The following is a 19,965-nucleotide window of genomic DNA, read 5'->3' on the forward strand; positions in this document are numbered from 1 at the left end:
TTGTGTGCTTATCTCTATTTTCCAAATTTTCTACAATGAATATGCAATGCTTTTGTAATCAGAAAAGGCACGCATAACAAATTATATTTTTAATAGCATCTCCCCTCCTCTGGAGTCCCTGGGTGCCTCTAAATTCCTTCTCCCTTCCACCCCCAGCAGGGTGAGGAAGAAGGGGTGCATCTTCTCTCATGTGCTGTGGGGGTGACAATGTAGTGTCACCTCCTTTCTCCACTTCATCCAAGTCCTGAACTGTGACCCTGGATGTTAAGGCCATGGCCTCCTCCAGCCTCCTGTTGGCCTAGCTGCTTTCCAGATCTGGGGGTTTCACCTCACCTCCATCTTCCCACAGAAGATGGCTGGCAGTGGAAGGGACTCCTGTAAGCCACCACCAATACCCACTGTGCCGCCCGGAGTCCCACCTCCCTCTCTTGGTACCAGGTTCTCCTGAGTTATTTAGTACACACTGACTGCGCCCATGGGGCTGCTGCGTGCAGCTCACTTTCACAGCTCCAGATGGAGAATTTTCCCAGGAACCCACAAAAGGCTTTTCTGGAAATGTGGAGATAGGGCCAGGAGGGAGCCAGCAGCTGGGATAGGGGACACCATCTCAAGGAGAAGGCTGGGGACTGCTCACACTCACTGCCAGGCCCCAGGCCTATTCACAAGGCAGGTGGCAGTAATACCAAGTACTGCCAAGGGGTGGCATTGCTTGTCCTTTGAAAGAAAGTGGCTTAGGTGGCCTGGAAACACTTTTATACACTCACATGCACAGAACTCACAAACACACACTTAGGAGCAGCTCAAATGCCTCTTGCAGAATAACCAGCCCATTGTGGCTGACTGAGTACTCCGGGGGTTGTGAGCTAGATGTATGTACCCAGCCAGGTGTGTGCTGGGTTGGACAACACTGCTATCCTCTCAAAGGTCACCATCTTCAAAGAGCTAGGAGATCCCCTTGGACAGCTAGGAAAACTGAGGCTCAGAAAGCTTGGGGGCCTAGAGCCCAAAGGATAATTACAAGCCCATCTAGGGGAGCCTGGGGAGCTTTAGCCTGCCCTCCTGGGACACCCTAGCAAGTCTCCCCATGGCCCGAGCAGCTCAGCTCTGAAGAGGGGAGCAAGGCTGAGGGAGTCTCCCACCCATCCCCCCCACAGGCCTGGACAGTCCAGAGAAGGAGCCAGCAAGGGCAGTTGCTTTGACTCTGAGCACCATGGCTGCACTTGCAGGCTAGGCAGGGCACCTGGAAGATGGAGGATAGAGGGAGCTGAGTCTTGGCCCTGTCAGCTTTCTATGTGGTGGCAGCTGAGCTGTGAGGCAAAAAGAAAGAACAGAAGCCACAAGCAGTCAACGGGGGTATGGTGCACAAGGAGCCCACCCTCTCCTGTAGCCATGAAAACCCAGGTTTGGAGCTGGGAATGGAGGCAGAGGCCCCTATCTTGCCCCAGCTGTTAAACTAAGCTTTCTAAAAGAGGTGGGGTCTGGGCAGAGGCCATGGCCTAGGGAGGGCAGGGTAACCTGGAAGATCTGTGTGAGAAGACACAGGAAGGCAGGAAGGCCCAGGCCCTAAAGCTCAGCAGAGCCTGGGAGTGGGTATCTGCTGTCTAATGTTGTGGCCAGGGCCACCGGAGCCACAGCCAGAGTCACCCAACTTTTCTGGGTTTTTCTCTTTTTCTCATCTACCTATGTATTTATTTGGGGGTACTTGGGATCAAACTCAGACACTCATGCATGTTAGGCTAGTGCTCAACCATTTAAGCCATACCCTATCCCCTGCTCTTTTTGTTGGGTGGTAGTGGTGGTGGTGATAGTGGTGGTGGTGGTGGTGGGAGTGGTGGTGATGGTGGTAGTGGTGGTGTGTGTATGCAGTCCTGGGATTGGAACTCAGAGCCATCTTGCTCTGCTTTCTTATGGCTGGCACATGTGTGCACACATGTACACGAGGGCACATATAGTCCTGGGCACTGTCCCTGAGCTGCTTTTGCTCAAGGGTAGTGCTTTACCACTTGAGCCACAGTTCCACTTCAAGCTTTCTTGGTAATCTATTGCAGATAAGAGTCTCATGGACTCTTCTGCTCAGACTGGCTTTGAGCTGTGATCCTTAGATCTCAGTCTCCTGAGTAGCTAGGATTACAGGCATGAACCATTGGCACCTGACATGACTGGTACTCTTCCACTTGAGCTACACTTCTAGGTTGACTTTTTTTCTGGTCATAGATTCTTCTGCTTCTCCTGTCCTCAATCCTCCAAGTCTCAGCATCCTGAGTAGTTAGGACTACAGATATGAACCACCACCTGCCAGCTTGTATTTTGTTTTTGGTTTTTATTGCCAGTCCTGGGGTTTTGGACTCAGGGCTTGAGCACTGTCTCTGGCTTCTTTTTGCTCAAGGCTAGCACCCTAATCTTAAGCGACAATGCCACTTCTGGCTTTTTCTATCTTTTGTGTTTTGTTTTTGCCAGTCCTGGGCCTTGGACTCAGGGCCTGAGCACTGTCCCTGGATTCTTTTTTTTGCTCAAGGCTAGCACTCTGCCACTTGAGTCACAGCGCCACTTCTGGCTATTTTCTGTATATGTGGTGCTGGGGAATCGAACCCAGGGCTTCAAGTATACGGAGGCAAGCGCTCTTGCCACTAGGCCATATCCCCAGCCCTGGCTTTTTCTATATATGTGGTGCTGGGGAATCGAACCCAGGGCTTCATGTACGCGAGGCAAGCACTCTACCACTAGGCCATATTCCCAGCCCTGTATTTTGTTTTTGAGAGAAGGTCTTGCTACTTTTGGCTGGGCTTATGTCAGTTCTCCATCTTCCCCCAGTAGCTGGAATTTACAGGTGTTTACTACCACATATGACTTCTATTATTTTTTAATTCATTTACATTTAAAATTCACTTGATTACATATTAGAAAACTTGATTACTTGATTCTCTTATTAGGAACATTTTATTATGTTAGGAACAATGTGACTATTTCTTTGCTGCAAATTTTATGAAATCTCAACACCATGATCAAATAATTCTAATGAAACTTTAGTGTCCAAATTGAGATGAGGTTTCCAAGACTTAGCACAAACACAATGTAATAACTATGAATAATTTTATATTGATTATGTTGAAATGATAATGTTTTGGGGCATATTGAATAAAATAAGACTTAACCAAAATTAGTTCCACCAGAATTATTTTTGCTTTTTTTTTTTTTTAAAAGGTAGCCACTAGAAATGACTTGTCTTGGGAATTGTAAAACCTGCATTGGGGTATGTTACTTTTCTTTAGAAAGTGCAACTATGTGTTTGACCTTTTCACAGAGGCATCTTTTGACTCTGTGAGTTCTATTTTGTGGGTGGTCTGGCTTTGATTTTGTTGAGTTTTTATTTTCTATCTCTTTTTTTCCTATGACGTTTCCTTTGCTCCATATGTTCAGGTAGTGAAGGCACTTAGTGAGGGAACTGAGGATTTAGAAATTCTAAGTTCATCCAACCATGAAAAGAAAGCATTGCTACCCTTCCTGCCTCCTTTCTATCAGCAGATCTCCACCTGGGCAGATAGCAGGGGCCCAGACTGTTTGCAAGCCTCCTGCATCTGGACGCTGGTGACAGATCCCAGGGTATTGTCAGACCTATCAGCTCTGATGCTGCAGGCCAGTTAAAAAAGAAAAAGAGGGGGAAAAAAGAACAGAAAAATAGAAAATAAACAAAATCAACCCCAGTTCGTCCCTGGAAGTAGCTGGTTCAGTCACCAGTGTGTGGGGCTCTCCTTAGGCTGTCAGGTCTGCCTAGTACAATATAGACCTGTGCAGGGTCAAGGCTTCTGGGGCCATAGGTTTCTCTAGGGCGAGAGAGGAACCAGACCAGCTTCTCTCTGAATACTTTTCTTGGGGCAGGATTTTGCCAGTCCTTGAAAACATCTTTTATCTTTTTTTTTTTTTTTTTTTTTGTCAGTCCTGAGGCTTGAATCCAGGCCTAAGTACTATCCCTGAGCTTCTTCTTCGTCCTTTTTTTTTTTTTTTTTCCAGTCCTGGGGCTTGAACTCAGGGCCTGAGCACTGTCCCTGGCTTCTTTTTTGCTCAAGGCTAACACTCTGCCACTTGAGCCATAGCACCACTTCTGGCCTTTTCTATATACGTGATGCTGAGGAATCAAACCTAGGGCTTCATGTATATGAGGCAAGCACTCTTGCCACTAGGCCATATTCCCAGCCCCTGAGCTTCTTTTGCTCAAGGCTAGTACTCTACTGCTTGAGCCACAGCACCACTTATAGCTTTTTCTGTTTATGTGACACTGAGGAATCAAACCCAGGGCTTCATGCATGCTAGGCAAGAACTCCACCACTAAGCCATATTCCCAGACCTTGATCTGGTTCTTGGTATAGGGAAAGAACCTAGAGTGCAGAGTTCTGGACAAGCCAGTTTCCAATGACTGTGCTGCTAGCCTGGATTGCTGTGTGGCCTTGGGGCAACCATTCTGCTTCTCTGTGATGTTTCCCAAATAGATTTTTTCGGGAATGCTCTCTTAGGTCCCACATCTGATATCTGTCACATGTCTATGGGGGGAAAGAAAAGAAAAGAAGAACTGTACACCCCATGGGGGGAAGGGAAAGGAGGAAGAGGGAGGGGGGTATGAGGGACAAGGTAACAAACAGTACAAGAAATGTATCCAATGCCTAACGTATGAAACTGAATCCTCTTGGTACATAAGTTTGATAATAAAAATTTTTTAAAAAGAAAAGAAAAGAAAAGAAAGGGGCTGGGAATATGGCCTACTGGCAAGAGTGCTTGCCTCATATACATGAAGCCGTGGGTTCAATTCCTCAGCACCACATGTAGAAAACAGCCAGAAGTGTCACTGTGGCTCAAGTGGCAGAGTGCTAGCCTTGAGCAAAAAGAAGCCAGGGACAGTGCTCAGGCCCTGAGTTCAAGGCCTAGGACTTGCCAAAAAGTATTTTTTTTAATTTAAGAAAAAAGAAAAGAAAGAAAGAGAAGAAGGAAGGGAGGGAAGAAAGGAGGAAGGAAGGAAGGAAGGAAGGAAGGAAGGAAGGAAGGAAGGAAGGAAGGAAGGAAGGAAGGAAGGAAGGAAGGAAGGGGAAAAGAAAAGAAAAAGAAAGAGGAAGACAGAATGCCCCACAGTCTACTATGACAGCACAGGAGGCTCAGAGCTGGTGGCTACAGCATAGCCCTGACAAGGAAAAGGCTACTGGGGAGAGTTGCATTTGCACACCCACGTCAAGTAAAGGCCATCATTATCTTGCTTCCTGTTTCCTGTTTGTTTGACTTCTCCATTCCACAAACATTTATCATGAAAAATGCTTGGCACAAAGCCTGAAGCACACTAACATTTCTGCTCTCCCTCATCCTTGGATACCGGACGCGGAGGATGCTCTCTGTCCCTATAGACCGAATTCTTTCCTAGGATGAGCACCCATTAATCCCTCCCTGGGCCATACTGACTTGGGGACAAGGGGCTCCTTCCCACCTCTACTTCCTCCACCTCTCCAGAGCCTCCAGCTACTCATGTCTCTGGTCCAGTCTGACTGTGCTTTGCAAACGTTTAACTTTTAGTGGTGGAACCCTTTCCTTACACAGGCATCCTGTGGATGGATACTGAAGAAGGTGGTGAGTCTGGAATGACCCTCCACATCCTGTCCCCTGCAGCCACTCTGAGCTATTGCAGGGGAACAATGAGGCTCCTTGGAACACAGCTGAAAAATACTGAGGTGCCTGGCACTGGTGGTTCACACCTGTAATCCTAGCTACTCTCTGTAGGCTGAGATCTAAGGATCATGGTTTGAAGCCAGCCTGGGAAAGAACGTCTGTGAGTTTTGTTGTTTTTCTCCAACTCACCAGCAAAAACAAAAACAGAAGTGGAGCTGTGTTCAATCCTGCCTTGAGTGACAAAAGCTAAGGGACAGTGACCAGGCCTGAGTTCAAAGAAAAGAAGAAAAACATTGAACTGTACAAAAGCCTTGGAGTTGAAATTGGGCTCCAGAGCACAGCTCATTTGTCTTGCTATGTGCCCTCAAGCAAGTGAATAGCACCTCAGAGCTGTGGCTGGGTTGGGATGAGTGAGTCTTAAGAGCTGATCCCAATCTTGCACACGGGGAAGGAGGGAACTGCCCAGAGAAAAAGCAAGTCCTCCCCAAACAGCTGGACAGGAGCTACATCCCTCCAGATGGCTGCCCTACATTCCAGGATGGCTGTGTGGTCTTGCCTAGATATTAACTGTCCCCAAATGCCACTAGCATTTTACAGTGCCTACAACTGTACCCAGAGCCCTGCATACCTTTGACTCTCTTCTGCTTTCTTTTCCACTTCGACCTTGTGAATATACAGGTATATCTATGAGCCTTTACACCAGGTCATCAGGTAAGAACTTGCTGAAAAGGAACCTCCATCCATACTTCTGCCACAGATGACAATCGAGGCCTGAGAGGCAAAGAGCAACTTAATCACTGTATGAAGCTAACCTCAGGCAGGCCCAGCCCAGAGCCACCAAGCTTTCTCCTCTCTGGGGTCCCATCCCTGCTGCTCACCCAGCCACCCCACTGAGATTCAGCCCATCCACAACTAGCCACAACCAGCCACAATGAACCATGTCCAGCTTAGTGCTGGACACAACTGGGGGAGAAAAACAAGAAACATGTCCATAAGCAAGCGAAGTCTTTACTGATCGAGGGTAACGCTTATAAGTGTCACTGGCTACTGGGTGGAGAAGAGATGTTAGGGATATTAAAGAAGGCCATGCCAGTTTGGGCATTCTGTTTATGAGGCAGACTTTTACCCTAGAGGGGTGTGTGTGTGTGTGTGTGTGTGTGTGTGTGTGTGTGTGTGTGTGTGTGTGTGTGTGTGTGTTGCTGCTGGTATTGGGACTTGAACTCAGGGACTGAGCACCATCCCTAAGGATCCATGGCTTATGCTTTATCACTTGAGCCACATCTCTACTTCCAGTTTTTTGGTGGCTGATTAGAGATAAAGAATCTCACAGAACTTTCCTTCCCCAGGCTGGCTTTGGACTCTGATCCTCAGATTTTAGTCCTGCAAGTAGCTAGGATTCCAGGAGTGAGCCACCAGGGGCCTGCTGTCCTGAAGGTTAGGAAAGGACCAAAGAGCCTCCTCTCACTCCTCACTCAAAGTTGGGGAAACTTAGGTCCCAATGTGGGGTGGGACAGCAGCATGGTGCAGAGGAAACAAATTGGTGAGCCCACCTCTGCTTAGACCTCTGTTGCAGGTCTGTCCATTGAGTGGTCCCAGTGCCTCAGGCAGAGGAGTTTCACACCTCCCTGCTCTGGTAGGGGACCTAACCTGCCTATAGGGACCTGTAAACAGGGGAGCCACACAGACAGAAAGAGAAAATTAGGTCCTAAGCCTCCCCAGAGCTCTGTTCTCCCCCATCAAGATCCAGGCAGCTTTCAGCAGAGTCTCCAGGTCAGATAGGGAAGAGGCAAAAGCATTAGTAGAATGTTATACAATCCCCAACAGCAGATGATCCATGCCACAGAGGAGCACCTGAGGCCACCCCCCTGCGTGTTTTCCCCAAGGAAGGTGCAAGCTTTGGAACAGACCCCAGGAGCAAGCATGCAGTCCCTCAGCCTACGGGCAGGCCTAGGTGGCCCTGGGTGGCCCTGGGTGGCCCCACATTCAGCCAGCAAAGAAGCAGGAGGAAAGCAGGGCAGGGAAAGAGCCAGGCTTAGGGTCACCCCCAAGCCCGACCCAGGACCTGGAGGCAGGTCACTCAACTCTGCATATGCAGAAAGTCTCAGAGACTTTCTGGCCAAGGCTGGCTTGGAACTTTGATCCTCAGATCTCAACCTCCTGGACAGCTAGGATTACAGGCATGAGCCCCCAGTGCCTGGCTTCTCTCTGGTTTTGAAAAACAGATGTCATTATTTAATCTAGCCTAGCTTCCAACTTGTGATATTCCTGCTTTAGCCTTCCATGGGCTGGGATTATAGATGTTCACATCCGGCTCAATGATCTCTTATTTTTTGTTTAAGGTTACAACTTCAGTCATTAGACGTCTGTCTAAATGAAAGGTTTACAGAATTATAATTCAAGACAATGTTTTGTAAATAAAGTTGATTTAAATATGCAATCTCCTGGAGCAAATTGCAAGCTTTCTCTAACACTCACTGGACAAGTACAGATATTGTAATTAATTTGATTAGCAGTCATTATTACATGAATAATATTGGAAGCATTATATTATGTAACACCAAAATTTGGCATATTTGAAATGTTTTTCTTTTTTATTAATTTATTTATTGTCAAAGTGATGTACAGAGGGGTTACAGTTTCATACGCAAGGCAGTGGATACATTTCTTATCAAACTTGTTACTTCCTCAATAATTTTTCTCCCACCTTCCCCCCCTCCCTGGAATGTCTTTCTGTGGATCTAAAATCATCATCCTAAGTTATTTTTATAAATTAACATCAATAAAAGAATTTTGAGCCAGGCACAGTGGCTTATAGCTATAATTCCAGCTATTTGAGAGGCTGAGGTGGGAGGATTGTGAGGCAAATACGGGCAACTTTGTGTGTGTGTGTGTGTGTGTGTGTGTGTGTGTTTATACTGGGGCTTGAACTCTGGGTTGAGAGCTCTCCCTTACCTGTTTTGTTTTGGGGGTGTTTTGTTTTGTTTTGCTCAAGGCCAGTACTGCATCACTTGAGCCACAGATCCACTTCCCTCTTATTGGTGGTTAATTGGAGCTATGAGTCTCAAGGGTTTTCCTCACGGAATTGGCTTCCTTACATACAACCATCTCAATCTCAAATCTCAGCTTTCTGAGCCTCTGGCACCTGGCTCACCTCTGGACAACTTACTGTGCCGAGTCTCCTCATCTATATCTAAAACAAAACAAAACAAAAGAATAAAATTGAATTTTGAGAAGGCAACAGCCTACACAACGAGTAAACTGTCCAAGATGGAGTTAGGATTTGAACCCGGATCTGTTTGACCCGAAGGCTTTTGTGACTATCTCCTTATACAGTATTGTTCGAGGCTCTCTCTCCCTGGGGGATAGAAAAAAGATGGTAGAGTAGGATGAAGGTAGAAGGTTGTCCCAGAACTTAGCAGAGGTGAAGAATCCAGGTTTAATGACTCAGGCCACATGCTGTACAATTCCATTTCTATGACATGCCCAGAGCAGACAAATCCATGGAGACTCAAAGAAGATTAACTGATTGCCAGGAGCTTGAGATGGGAGGGGAGTTGTGACTGCCCAATGGAACAGGGGTTCTTTTGGGGGTGATAAAAATATTTTCAAATTAGATAGTGGTGATGGTTGCACCACATCATGAATATACTGAAAACCACTGACTTGTACATTTTCAAGTTGTTAAGAATCAGATGATACATTTTATATTATGTATATTTGGTCTCTCTCTCTCTCTCTCTCTCTCTCTGTGTGTGTGTGTGTGTGTGTCCTATCCCTTTGCTGGTATTGGAGTTTGAACCCAGATGTGCCTTTGTATTTGCTCAGCTTGCTTGGCTGGCACTCTAACATGTGAGCCATGCCTCCAGCCTGGCTTTTTGCTGGTTATTTTGGAAATAGAATCTGGCACACTGTCTCCAAAGTAACACCAAGCTAGTTTTGAACTGTGACCCTCCCAAGCTCAGCCTCCTGAGTAGCTAGAATTACAGGAGTGAACCACTGAACCCAGACCTGCTTGTCTCAGTTTTTTTGGGGGGGCGGGGGCAGGGTTAGAATACTCTACCTGGTTGCAATTCTCCACTATACCCTCTACTAGCTGTTTATGACCTTGGGCAGTTACCGCTCTGTGCTAATTTCTTTCACCTGGTGTCAAGGTAACACAGTACCCATCACATCAGTTCTCAGCACCTAAAGGATTTAGAACAGTACCTGGCAAACAGCCTCCATATTAGCTCTGTGATATTATTATTATTACAGAGACTGTACAATAAGGATTTCTATAGTAGGCTCCTCCCCTGTGCAGAGTCCCATCATCTGGGGTTCCTTCTGGACTTGGGAGACCCAAGGAAGGAATAAGGATATTAATTTCCAAAGTCCTCCCCTCCCTGCTCTCTGCTTGAGCAGCAACCCAAGCAGCCCCCGGCAGGGTCTCCCTAATACCCCAGGCTAGGTTCCTAAAGGAGCTGGGACCAGCACTGGTGGCGAACACTGCAGCGCACCCCCTGGTGGCAACTGCAGGCACAAGGCATGACCAGGGAAGGAGGCGCTAAGCCTCCTGCAGCTGCCGTTAATCATAATTGTTATAACTAAGAGAGAATGTGTGCATATTCCTTTAATCATTGTGAGGTAGTTATTATTTCCATATTAGTGAGTTGTCCTAGGTCTCCCAGATGGCTATGAGCCTCCCCCTCCTCCTAGTCTAAGACCACATCAGTTAGCTAGATGCCAGCATCCAGGTCTCCATCCTATATTTCAAGAGAAATGAAGATGATCTGCAGAAGCCTCTGCAGCTGGGCAGCACCAGCTCTGGGACTGAATTCAAAGCAGCAACATCATACAAGAGGCTGCATGGAGGGAGAAATGGAGGGAGTCTTTTTTTAAGGCTCTTTACCTGACCAAGCTGTGCCCCAGTTGACCTATAACCTCTCTCCCTTGTAACTCATGAGTGCATCTCCTAGACCAATATCAAATTCCATCTCTTAAGTCCTAGGCAGAGTGCCATCCAAGGGCTGGGTGGGGAGGGAGTTTGCCTGGCCTTCAGACTCTGGGTGGACCATTGCCTGGCCCCAGCCCAACACATTCACTCAAGTGTGTGGACAGGGAGGAGTCGCAGCTGCAGATGGCAGAAGGTTGCTCAGCTGCAGGTGGCTGGGGAGGGCCTCTATCTCTGAGATTGGGTATGGGAGAGACACAAGGGAATTATGGGAAATTCCCAGAGGGATAAGGTCCCTACCATGGTGCTGGAGTCTCAGAGGGAGAGCAGAACCCAGGACCTCCCACCGCAGATGTGTAGGCCGGGAGAGTTTTCAGGCTGAAGGAAGTAGGGCAGAGCTTGGCCAGAGATGGGGGAGGGGGGAGTCTATCTTCCTTTTGCCTGTCCTACCCACCACTCCCTTCTCCCCAGATAGGAATTAAACAAAGCCCTGAAACCTGATATTTGGGCTACCTGAGCCTGCTGGATAGCGGGCACTACCTAAACAGCAAGGTTCCTAGAGATGGAGATTTTTTTTTTTTTTTTTAAAGAAAAGTTCTCAGGAAACCTCTGGGAGGAATGGTAGGGAGAGGGTAAGGATGACTGAAGCTGGAGTCCTCCCAAGGTCAGGACTCTGTGAGGTCCATGATGAACTCTTCAGCATAGTGACCTTGTATTTGTGTTCCAGAGTAAAAGCATCAGATGTGAGTCTTGGTACCTGTATATGTTTCCTGGTCGCATGTAATTCTTGAAATGCCTATTTGTCTTTAGTCATCTGGCTATGTGTTTTTAGATGTGTGTGTGACTGTGTGTATGTTTGCTTTTTTTAATCATATATCTTTGGTCTGTGGGTGCCTTTATGCTTCAACGCCTGTTTGTACACCTGAAGTTTCTGGGAGGATCGTTTCACTCCTGTGTGTCTCTTGCACATTTACTTGTGTAGGTATGTGTGGGAGGGTCCTGCAATTGACTAGGGGTGTGTGGGGATGGGAGGAGCTGGCAGGGTGCGATCCACTATGGACTCTCAACTCTCAATGCTGTTCCAGTCCGGGCTAAAAATAACTCTTCTACCTTTACCTACAGAAGCCTTTCTCAGTTGTCCAAAGTCCTTCCTCAGAGAATCTTATTCCATTTGCATTCACCCTCCTCATCCTAGGTGGATAAGAAGGCTGGGAGAGGGGCCAGCTGGTACAGAAGCTCCAGACCAGAGCCTGAGGAGGGGTTAAGGGATTTTAGGTAGCTCTATTTCCATTGTTTCTCTGGGGACACAGCTAGGATTAGGCCTGTTTTGCTTCTCTGCCTTCACCCTACTAACCTGGTCTCTTTGTAGGTAGTAGGTCTGCGCCCCCCCTCCCCCCTCCCCCCCCCCTTTCTCTTTCAATCTCCTCTGGGGATACCTGATCCTATGGTAGGCCCCTCTCCACCAGTTCCTGGGCTGGCTGGCCTTCTTTCAGAATTCCCTGACCTTGCCCCAAAGCAGCAGGCTTCTCCTGGTTTTTGAGAAGTGAGATCCCAGCTCCAGAAACAAGGAAAATCCTAAGTAGTCAACAAGAGAGGTAGAATGAGGAGGAGCTAGGTGGTCTAGATATTCTTGCTGGCCAATCCAGACATTCTCACAGCCAATCCAGCCCCAGGGAAGATGTCCCAGAAGAGGCTCCCAACCCCCACCCCCACCCCAGCTGCAATTCTTACTCCCCTGGCCCCTCCTCAGTCACTCAAGCACTCAAAGCTGTGTGATCTTGGACAAATGGCTTTACATTTCTGTGCCTTTGTCCTGGCATCTGTAAAACGGGTACATCTTAAGCCTGGGCCCACTACACTAGAGCCATCTGTTAATGTCAGCAGACCCACTCTAACTTTCTCGGGATTTCAGATCAAGGACAGTTCCCATCCTTCATGCCTCCCCTTGGCCCACCTTTGGGTGGTCAGAACTTTCTCCCTCAAACTGGCTAGGAGGAGAGATTTTTAAAAATAGGGATTATTGACATTCGTGCTATGGCTTCCAAGTGTGTTTTTCCCACTCAATTCTACATTCCCTTATGGAGCAGTTAATATTAACTGTTAAGTGATTCTCCATTTTGAGATAATGAGACAGTTAAGGAACTCAGTCAAGGACTCACAGACAAGGAACACAGCCTAAGTTGACATTGAGTCAAACTAAGAACCCTTCTCACTTTGCCCACTGTGACTTGGGGTCTGGCTGGCCACATCCTAGGCTCTGAGAAGGGAGAGGCTCCAAGGGTCTGGCAAATAGCTCCACCTTGGCTCTTGCAGACCAGCAGGAGCCAAAAGGAAGATCCTAATCTAATCAATACCCACATTCACACACTGAAAACCCTTCTTAATCAGAACTCCCAAGCTTGAGATTTTCTTTTAGGAAGCTTTATATTTTTAGAGATCCCCCAACCCTACCTCCAACTCTGTGAAAAGCAGAGCATGGCAGAAGTGAAGGTCTTGGGTTATGGTAGAGGTGTAGGCTGACAAGGCCAAGTCAAGAGGACTCCAAGGTCCATTTTCTTTGTTTTGGGGAAGACAAATGGGTGAAACTAGGCTTCAGCTACTCTCCAGCAGCCGGCTTTTCTAAGGTGCTGAGCTCTGCGTTCCTCGATGAACCCCCACTGAGAGGCCCTTCCCCCCGTTCTGCTGTGACCACGCCCCGATGGCCGTCGGGTCCCCCCCTCAAAGGCCCCCGGGGCCCCGCCCCCTGGCGCCGGGCCCCGCCCCATCCTCGCGCGGTCCTCCCTGCTGGGGCTGGCGGACTCAGTCCGCCGAGCGCGCAGTAGCGCGCAGCAGCGCTCAGCACTGTGCCGGGCGGCGGGGCCGGCGAGGGCGCCGGAGCCACGGGGAAGCGGCGGGGCGCGGAGAGGCGAGCGTACCGGGACTTGGACGGCGCGGCGCGGGCCTCGGCGAGCACCTTGAGCTCCCTCCGTTTTGGTAGCTCAACTTCGGGTCCCGGGCGAGAGACTCCAGGGAGCGCTTTCTCGTGGAGCCCCCGGAGCCTCAGGGAGCGCCGAGGGGGCGCGTCGGAGCCTGGCTCCGGAGCGGGGCGCCGGGCACCCACCGTGCTCCGAGCGCCGGGCGGCCCTCCGCGCAGCGTGGCTGCCGCTGCCCTCACGGAGGGCACGGGCTGGCGCGGCCGGGCGCCGGGGAGGACGGCGAGGCGGCGACGGCGGCGGCGGAGACGGCGGCGGCGAGGCTGGGGCCAGGGAGAGAGCCCCGGGGGAGAGGCGCCCGAGCCGGGCCGCGGGAGCATGTGGACCCGGAGCGGGGCGCGGGGTGCGCTGCTGCTGGCGCTGCTGCTCTGCTGTGAACCAACGCTGAGCCAAGCAGGTAGGCAGCGGCCGGGGACGGGACGGGGTGGGGGTCGGGGAGTCGGGGATCCCCGCACCCCTCCTTGCCCGCTTCCCTGCGGCCAGCCCCGAAGTTGAGGGGGTTCTTCTTTGAGTCTGAGCCGGCAGGGGCGCCCCCAAGTTACCAGGCAGATTCTCCGCGCCACCCGAGTGGCCGATGGTGCAGCCACCTCACTGTGGTGTGGAGGGGCGCTGACCGGCCCGGGGGTCGTAGGAGGCCAGAAGCTTCCTTTTGTGTTCCCCTCCCCCCGGAAAGGAATCGCTTCTTTTACCCTGGAAAGGGTGTCTCCTGCGAGGGTCTGAGCCTCTGAGAGGACACTTGGCTCCCAGACGGCCGGCGGTGGCGCCGTAGGACTGTCGCGGCACGGGTCAGGTGTGCGCGCTCCGCTGCTGTTCCACGGCAACTTCCTAGTCCGAGTCCCGGCTCGCCCGGGCTCCCCGGCGCTTGCACGGGCAGGAATCCGCAGACCGGAGGGAGGGAGAGAGAGAGAGAGAGAGACTTAGGAAGCACTGAGATGGGTGGGGGTACTGTTCCGTCTGGGAGGAGGTCGGTGGAAGGGCTTTGGTTATTGAAGGGGGAGGAGCCGAACTCTATATACACAGCTTTCCTGAGATCGCAGATCTGCAAGTTGGCTTTTTTCTTCTCTCTTCGTCCCCCCACCTCCGTGTGTGTGTGTGTTTGTGCGCGCGTGTGTAAAAGGTGAAGGTACGTAGTGTTCCTGCCGAGTTTCCTATTTTAAATGGGTCACAGTCTCCCTGTCCGAGAAGTAGACCAGATGCACTCTTGTGGAGGCCTTCAGAAGGTTGATGGGCTCCTATTATTATTATTATTATTATTATTATTATTAAGTCCCTAGCATTTCCCTCCTGTGTTTGTGTGTGTGTCTGTGTTTCTGTGTCTCTGTCTGTATGTGTCCTGCACACTCACCTTCCTCTCTGTCTTGAAGCTGAACTAGACACTTAACAGAGCTGAATCCTCCAGCCTTTCTGGTGTTGCTTTAACCCAAGCAGGTCAGACCTGCCAGCAGGGCGTCCTGACTCCCCAGGACAAGAGGGGGTTGAAGCCGCATCCTCCACAGAGTCCTCTGAGTTGAGGCTGAGAATGGGGACCACTGGATCAGAAAGTAGATGAGACTGTAGCCCTCAGGGGCAAGGCCTACCTTAGTGGGAGAGGGGGGGGGGAAGTAGGCATCCAATCCTCATTATCTCCCCACCCCCCAACCCCAGCCAAAGATCTCTGGCTCTGGAATTAATGATTCTCACGACCAGGAGTGAGCTTGGTTTTAGCACATCTCCCACTTTTTTTTCCCCCAAGTCCTGTGCTATAAAGTTACAACATTCAAACATTTTATCCAAGTTAATTATGATTTGGGCAGACTCTGGTATTTAACAGTGTTTTGAAGTTGGAAGGTAATGATGGGCAAGAGGAAGGCAGGCTGTGGAATGACCAACCTTGTTTAAAAGGTGCAGTTAGATGTGGGAGGTGCTGGATTGGGTGTTGGTTTCTGGTTTGAAGGTGTCTGAGAAGGTGATTGAAGTCTTGTAAAAGGGCCTGTGGTTGCATCTTGGGAAGCTTTTTTTGTACTCACCGAGCAGTGGGATCAGGAATAAATACCAAGGCTAAGCAGGGTGGGGAGGGGACTTGGCTAGGAAAAACAAAAAAACCAGGACTGGTGGGCCTAGAGTTCTCTGGGTGGGTGGGCAGGGCCAGGAAGACTGGGGGTGGCCTGCTTTTCTTACTTAACAAAGCTGCCAGCCTCCACCTTCCCCAGAAGAAACCCCGGGCCCAGGGCTTTGATGGATCTGGGCACGAACAGTGCCCAGCCAGAAATGGCCTCTAATACCCGGCTTTGATTTCTCACTAGTGAGCAAAAGCCGTGTTGGAATTGTGCTCATTACTTAGCACTGCAGGGGCTGCCTGCCCACTAGTCTGGAGAGGGGCCAAGTGGTGGGGTCAGCTTTGCCTTCCTTTGCCCGGAATGTGCTGCCCTTAAAAACCTGCCTTCAGGGGGAGATCATGCCCCTTCCTTTCACGCAACCTGTTTTTCTCCCATGTCAAAGGCAAAGAGCATCTTTCTTTTAGAATGCTCTGGCTTTTTTCATTGAATTCCTCATGAATCCCATTGCACAGATGAGGAAAACAAAGGCCAGAATGTGTGATTTTTTTTTTTTTTTTTTCCAAATCAGCAAGTGGCTGGCCAGAGGCAGCACTTCAGAAACTCTGGCTGGTCCTAAGAGTCTTCTCCCATCCTATCCTACCACCCAAAGTCCTTCCTGGGGCTTTTAATGAGTCTTCTTTCCTTGGCCTCTGGCTGGGATGGTTGAGAAGAAGCTGAAGTGGCTTGATAATGTTCATGTGCAATTAAAATTGGAGTTTTCCTAGTGTTTCTGCTGTGTGTGTGCACACACACACGGTGGTGGCTTGTCCCCAGCTCACTTTACACTATAGCAAGTACCCATTTCACTTAAGCAAATGGAAAATCAAGTGTCTTAATGGGTTTTCTCATTAGAGAGAAAGTACCACTGCAGGGGAGGAATTTCTCCTGTAATCTATCTCCTTCCTTCCACCCACCACCCTCCAACAGAGGATTCTGCGGGACCAAACAATTCCCCTGTTTCAATCTGCCTATTTAACTGCTGGAGCTTTAGAGACTGAAGCTTTGACTTGCCCAAAGTCACAATGGGGCTCTGGGGTAAAGTCAGGATTTGAACACAGCCTTCATACCCCTCAGCCGAGTGCTTCTGGCTCCCCCTTCTGGTCTGGAGACCCTGCAGTGTGGGTCTGAATCTAAAGCTATGATTGCTTTGATTACTGTGTTAAGAATACAAATTTCAGTAGGATAGGGAAAAGAGGATCAGTTTGAGTCTAAGGTCAGGAGTGAGGTCCTGAGACCAGGCAAGTGATAGCTGATTTCTTAGCAGTTGCCCTGACCTGGGGGAAAAGTAAGACAGGTTGCAAACCACTCCTCCTGGGCCCCTAGCTAAATGGCATCATTAGAGCCCTGTGCAAACTGGCAGAATTGAGGATCCTTTAGCAGCCATGTTGTTGTGGAGTTTCTTCCAGACTGAAGGTCCAGTGACCCCTGTCAGCTCTGGGATGAGATCTGTCCTTCCCTGAGGCACAGAGGTATCTGGGATTCGGGATGAGCCTGAGACAAGCTGCACCCCTTCCATCCCAAGTGCTCAGAGAGCAAGGTGGGCAGGTGGTTGTGCATGGACAGTCCTGGAGCCTCTTTGGCCTGCTGGCCACAGTTCCATCTACAAACCTCAGGGCCCGGGGTGGCGGGTTGGGGGGGGACCGAAAGGAAACAACTTGGAACCCACCGAAGCACACAGAAACAGGCAATGGGGCCAGGTCCTAGACTGGGGTGTTGGGTTAGGTCCTCAGCCTAAGGAAACAACTACCCAGGCAGATAGTCCTGGGGGAAGGGACTGAGCTGGCATCCCCATCCTCTTCTCTCCATGAGTTTCCTAAACAGCCTTCACAGACAGAGTCATCCATGCGCTGAAAGCAAAATGAAACCAAGTAAATGTGCCCTGGAAATGAAAATCACCACAATTAAAATCATGTAAGGAGAGGGCCAAGGGCATGACCACCCTATGTTCTGTTGGCTCCTGAAGTTGAAGCTGGGGCACAGCCTCAGCTGAGCCTGCCCTCTTCTGCACCTTGGGGAAATTCCCTGCCTGAGGCATTTTTGGAGAGCCCTGTCAGCAGAGAAGCCCTTCCTAGAGCTTTTGAGAACACTAGCACCCCAGAGCAGCCTAGTTCGATAGCCTAGGGAGAGTGAACTATGACATGAGTCCCTCTGGCTTGCGGTCTTCCCCTATGCTAATGGAAGCATAATCATTTGCTGAAGTGCAGGCATAAATTAGACACCACCCCCCCCCTTCTCTGTTCCCAACTTGTTTTTGTTCCCTCTTTTCTCCAAAAGTGCTGGGCTGCTAGAAGCTTCTCTGAATGCACCCTCTCTTCCAACAAAGCCCCCTGATTAGCATCTCAGCAGCTTGGTAGTTGTATTCAGTGTCACTGTCACCTGGTATTGCATCAAGACCCTCCTGCTCCCCGCCCCCCCCCATTTTCTCCTTTTCCCCTAACCCTCCTCACCACCTCCCTCCTCAACTGAGCTAAATCAGTCTGTCCCAGCCCTTGGGAGCTTCTTATCACCATCTCCTTCGCACCTCGGCACAGGCTGCCCCCAGCACCTCGAAACTTCCCGAGTTCTGCCTGCATTGAACTGAGCTGTGTGTGTGCGCGTGCACCCACTCCTCTGGGGAATGCAGGCTTGTAGGTGTGAGTGTGTGTAGGGAGTGAGAATGTGTGTTGAGGGGATGGGGAGGCAGCAAGTCACTTTGGGGTGTTAGGCATGTGTGGAGGTGAAGAGTGCAGGAGGAGGGTGTGTGTGTGTTGTGTGTGTGTAGGTTTGCACCTTTTGTAGGAGAGGTGGATGATGCATGCAGCTCTTTGTTTGGATCTGTGGGGGTGCTGTGTATGGGTGTGGTCACTGCATGTTTGGGTATGAATAGGTAAATGTAACCTGTGGCCATTACCAGTGGATGGGAGTTGGGGGATTCTTCTTCTGGGTGAGAATCCAGCCATTTGTCCTCTAGCACTGTCAAGACTGCTGCTTCTGCCCTGCCTGAGGGCTATAAGCAGAGGGTCAAGTTCTGTTGTTAGAAGGCAGAACCACCATCCCCTGCTGAGTGCCAGTGAGACAAGTAACCCTAGGGGAGGTCTAGAAGGAACCAAGGCAAGCTTGGCTGGTGGTGGGCCTGAGTCAGCCAGTAGATCTGGGGCTGCTACTGCTTGCTGGGGACCCAGCTGACTCAGAGCAGCAGGAGGTGTGAGAGTGTGGGGGTCTGCTCTCTCAACCTGCACCCCATCATCTCCCTTGGGGAAGTCTCCTGGAATTTGCTAGAGAAGAGGTTGGAAATGTGGCTGCCCCTCAGGGCTGGTACAGATGCCTGGGGAACTACGCTTTGACCCTATTTTCTTGTTGTGTGTGTGTATATATGTGTGTGTGTGTGCACATACACACGCATGTGCCAGTTCTAGGGTTTGAACTCAGGGTCTGGACACTGTCCCTGAACTTCTTTTGCCCAAGGCTAGCTAGCACTCTATCACTTGAGCCACAGCTCATATTTCTGGATTTTTGTTGTTTATTGTAGATTAGAGTCTCAAGCACCTTCCTTCTTGGGCAGGCTTCAAACTGTGATCATCAGATCTGATCTCAGCGTCCTGAGAACCTAGGATTACAGGCCTGAGCCACTGGCACCTGGCTTTGGCCACATTTTCATTTCCCTTCATCTGGTCTCATCTGCATTGCTGTGTCTTGGGGGGACTGTTTCCCACCCTCCTAGCTCCCTCTAATAGCCGTGGTAGGACCTGGACCAGAGTTTTGAGACAAAAAGGTTTCTTATACTTGTATCACCTGTGAGAGAGCCAGCAACTACTTTGTAGGCAGTAATAGGGAATCTGTCTGAGGGAAAGGATTGTTTTCTGCTCTGCCCTGCCCTGCTCTGCTCTGCCCTGCCCTGCTAATGTAGTGTGGGTAAGAAGGAAGGAAGGGGCCTCCCCCATTCCTATACCCCCTCCCCCACCATTCAGAAGGGAAGGCTTATTTGTGGTCACCTCTCTGAGCCCCAGTCTCTATACACACCCTCTTCACTGAGGCCCCTCCCAGAGCCTTAAATTTGGGAGAAGGCTGTGGTGTGGCCTGGTGGAATTCTGAGATCCACATAGCTTCCCAACAACCCCTTGACCTGGGCCAGTCACCTCACTGTGCCTCGGTTTCCTCATCTGTAAATGTGTCATTCTCATAGGCCTTAACATGACACCCAGCACATGTGGCTGGTCATTCAGTCTGTTAGCACACACTGCTCAGGGTCTTCTTTCTCCAGGGGAGACAGAAAGGAGGAAGGAGAAAGCCAGAGGGTTCAGGGCACGGAGACCCAGTAGCTCCTGGCCTAGGAGTTAACACTGTCTTTCTCTGTTTTGTGTCTTTG

At 50.0% G+C, this 19,965-nt stretch overlaps 1 protein-coding gene across 2 annotated transcripts in view; it reads left to right on the plus strand.

Annotated features, from left to right (window-relative positions):
* The first annotated feature begins 13,410 nt into the window (after positions 1–13,410).
* Unc5b (unc-5 netrin receptor B) overlaps positions 13,411–19,965 on the plus strand; it is a 73,284-nt gene continuing 66,729 nt past the window's right edge. The window contains exon 1 of one of the 2 annotated variants that reach the window (XM_048338961.1): positions 13,411–13,942. In XM_048338961.1, the coding sequence (XP_048194918.1) occupies positions 13,864–13,942 (79 nt within the window). In that variant the 5' untranslated portion in view covers positions 13,411–13,863. The remainder of the gene's footprint in view (positions 13,943–19,965) is intronic. The other variant, XM_048338960.1, reaches the window with a different exon arrangement.

This window comes from Perognathus longimembris, chromosome 2 (genome assembly GCF_023159225.1).
Source record: "Perognathus longimembris pacificus isolate PPM17 chromosome 2, ASM2315922v1, whole genome shotgun sequence".
Taxonomy (NCBI): domain Eukaryota; kingdom Metazoa; phylum Chordata; class Mammalia; order Rodentia; family Heteromyidae; genus Perognathus; species Perognathus longimembris.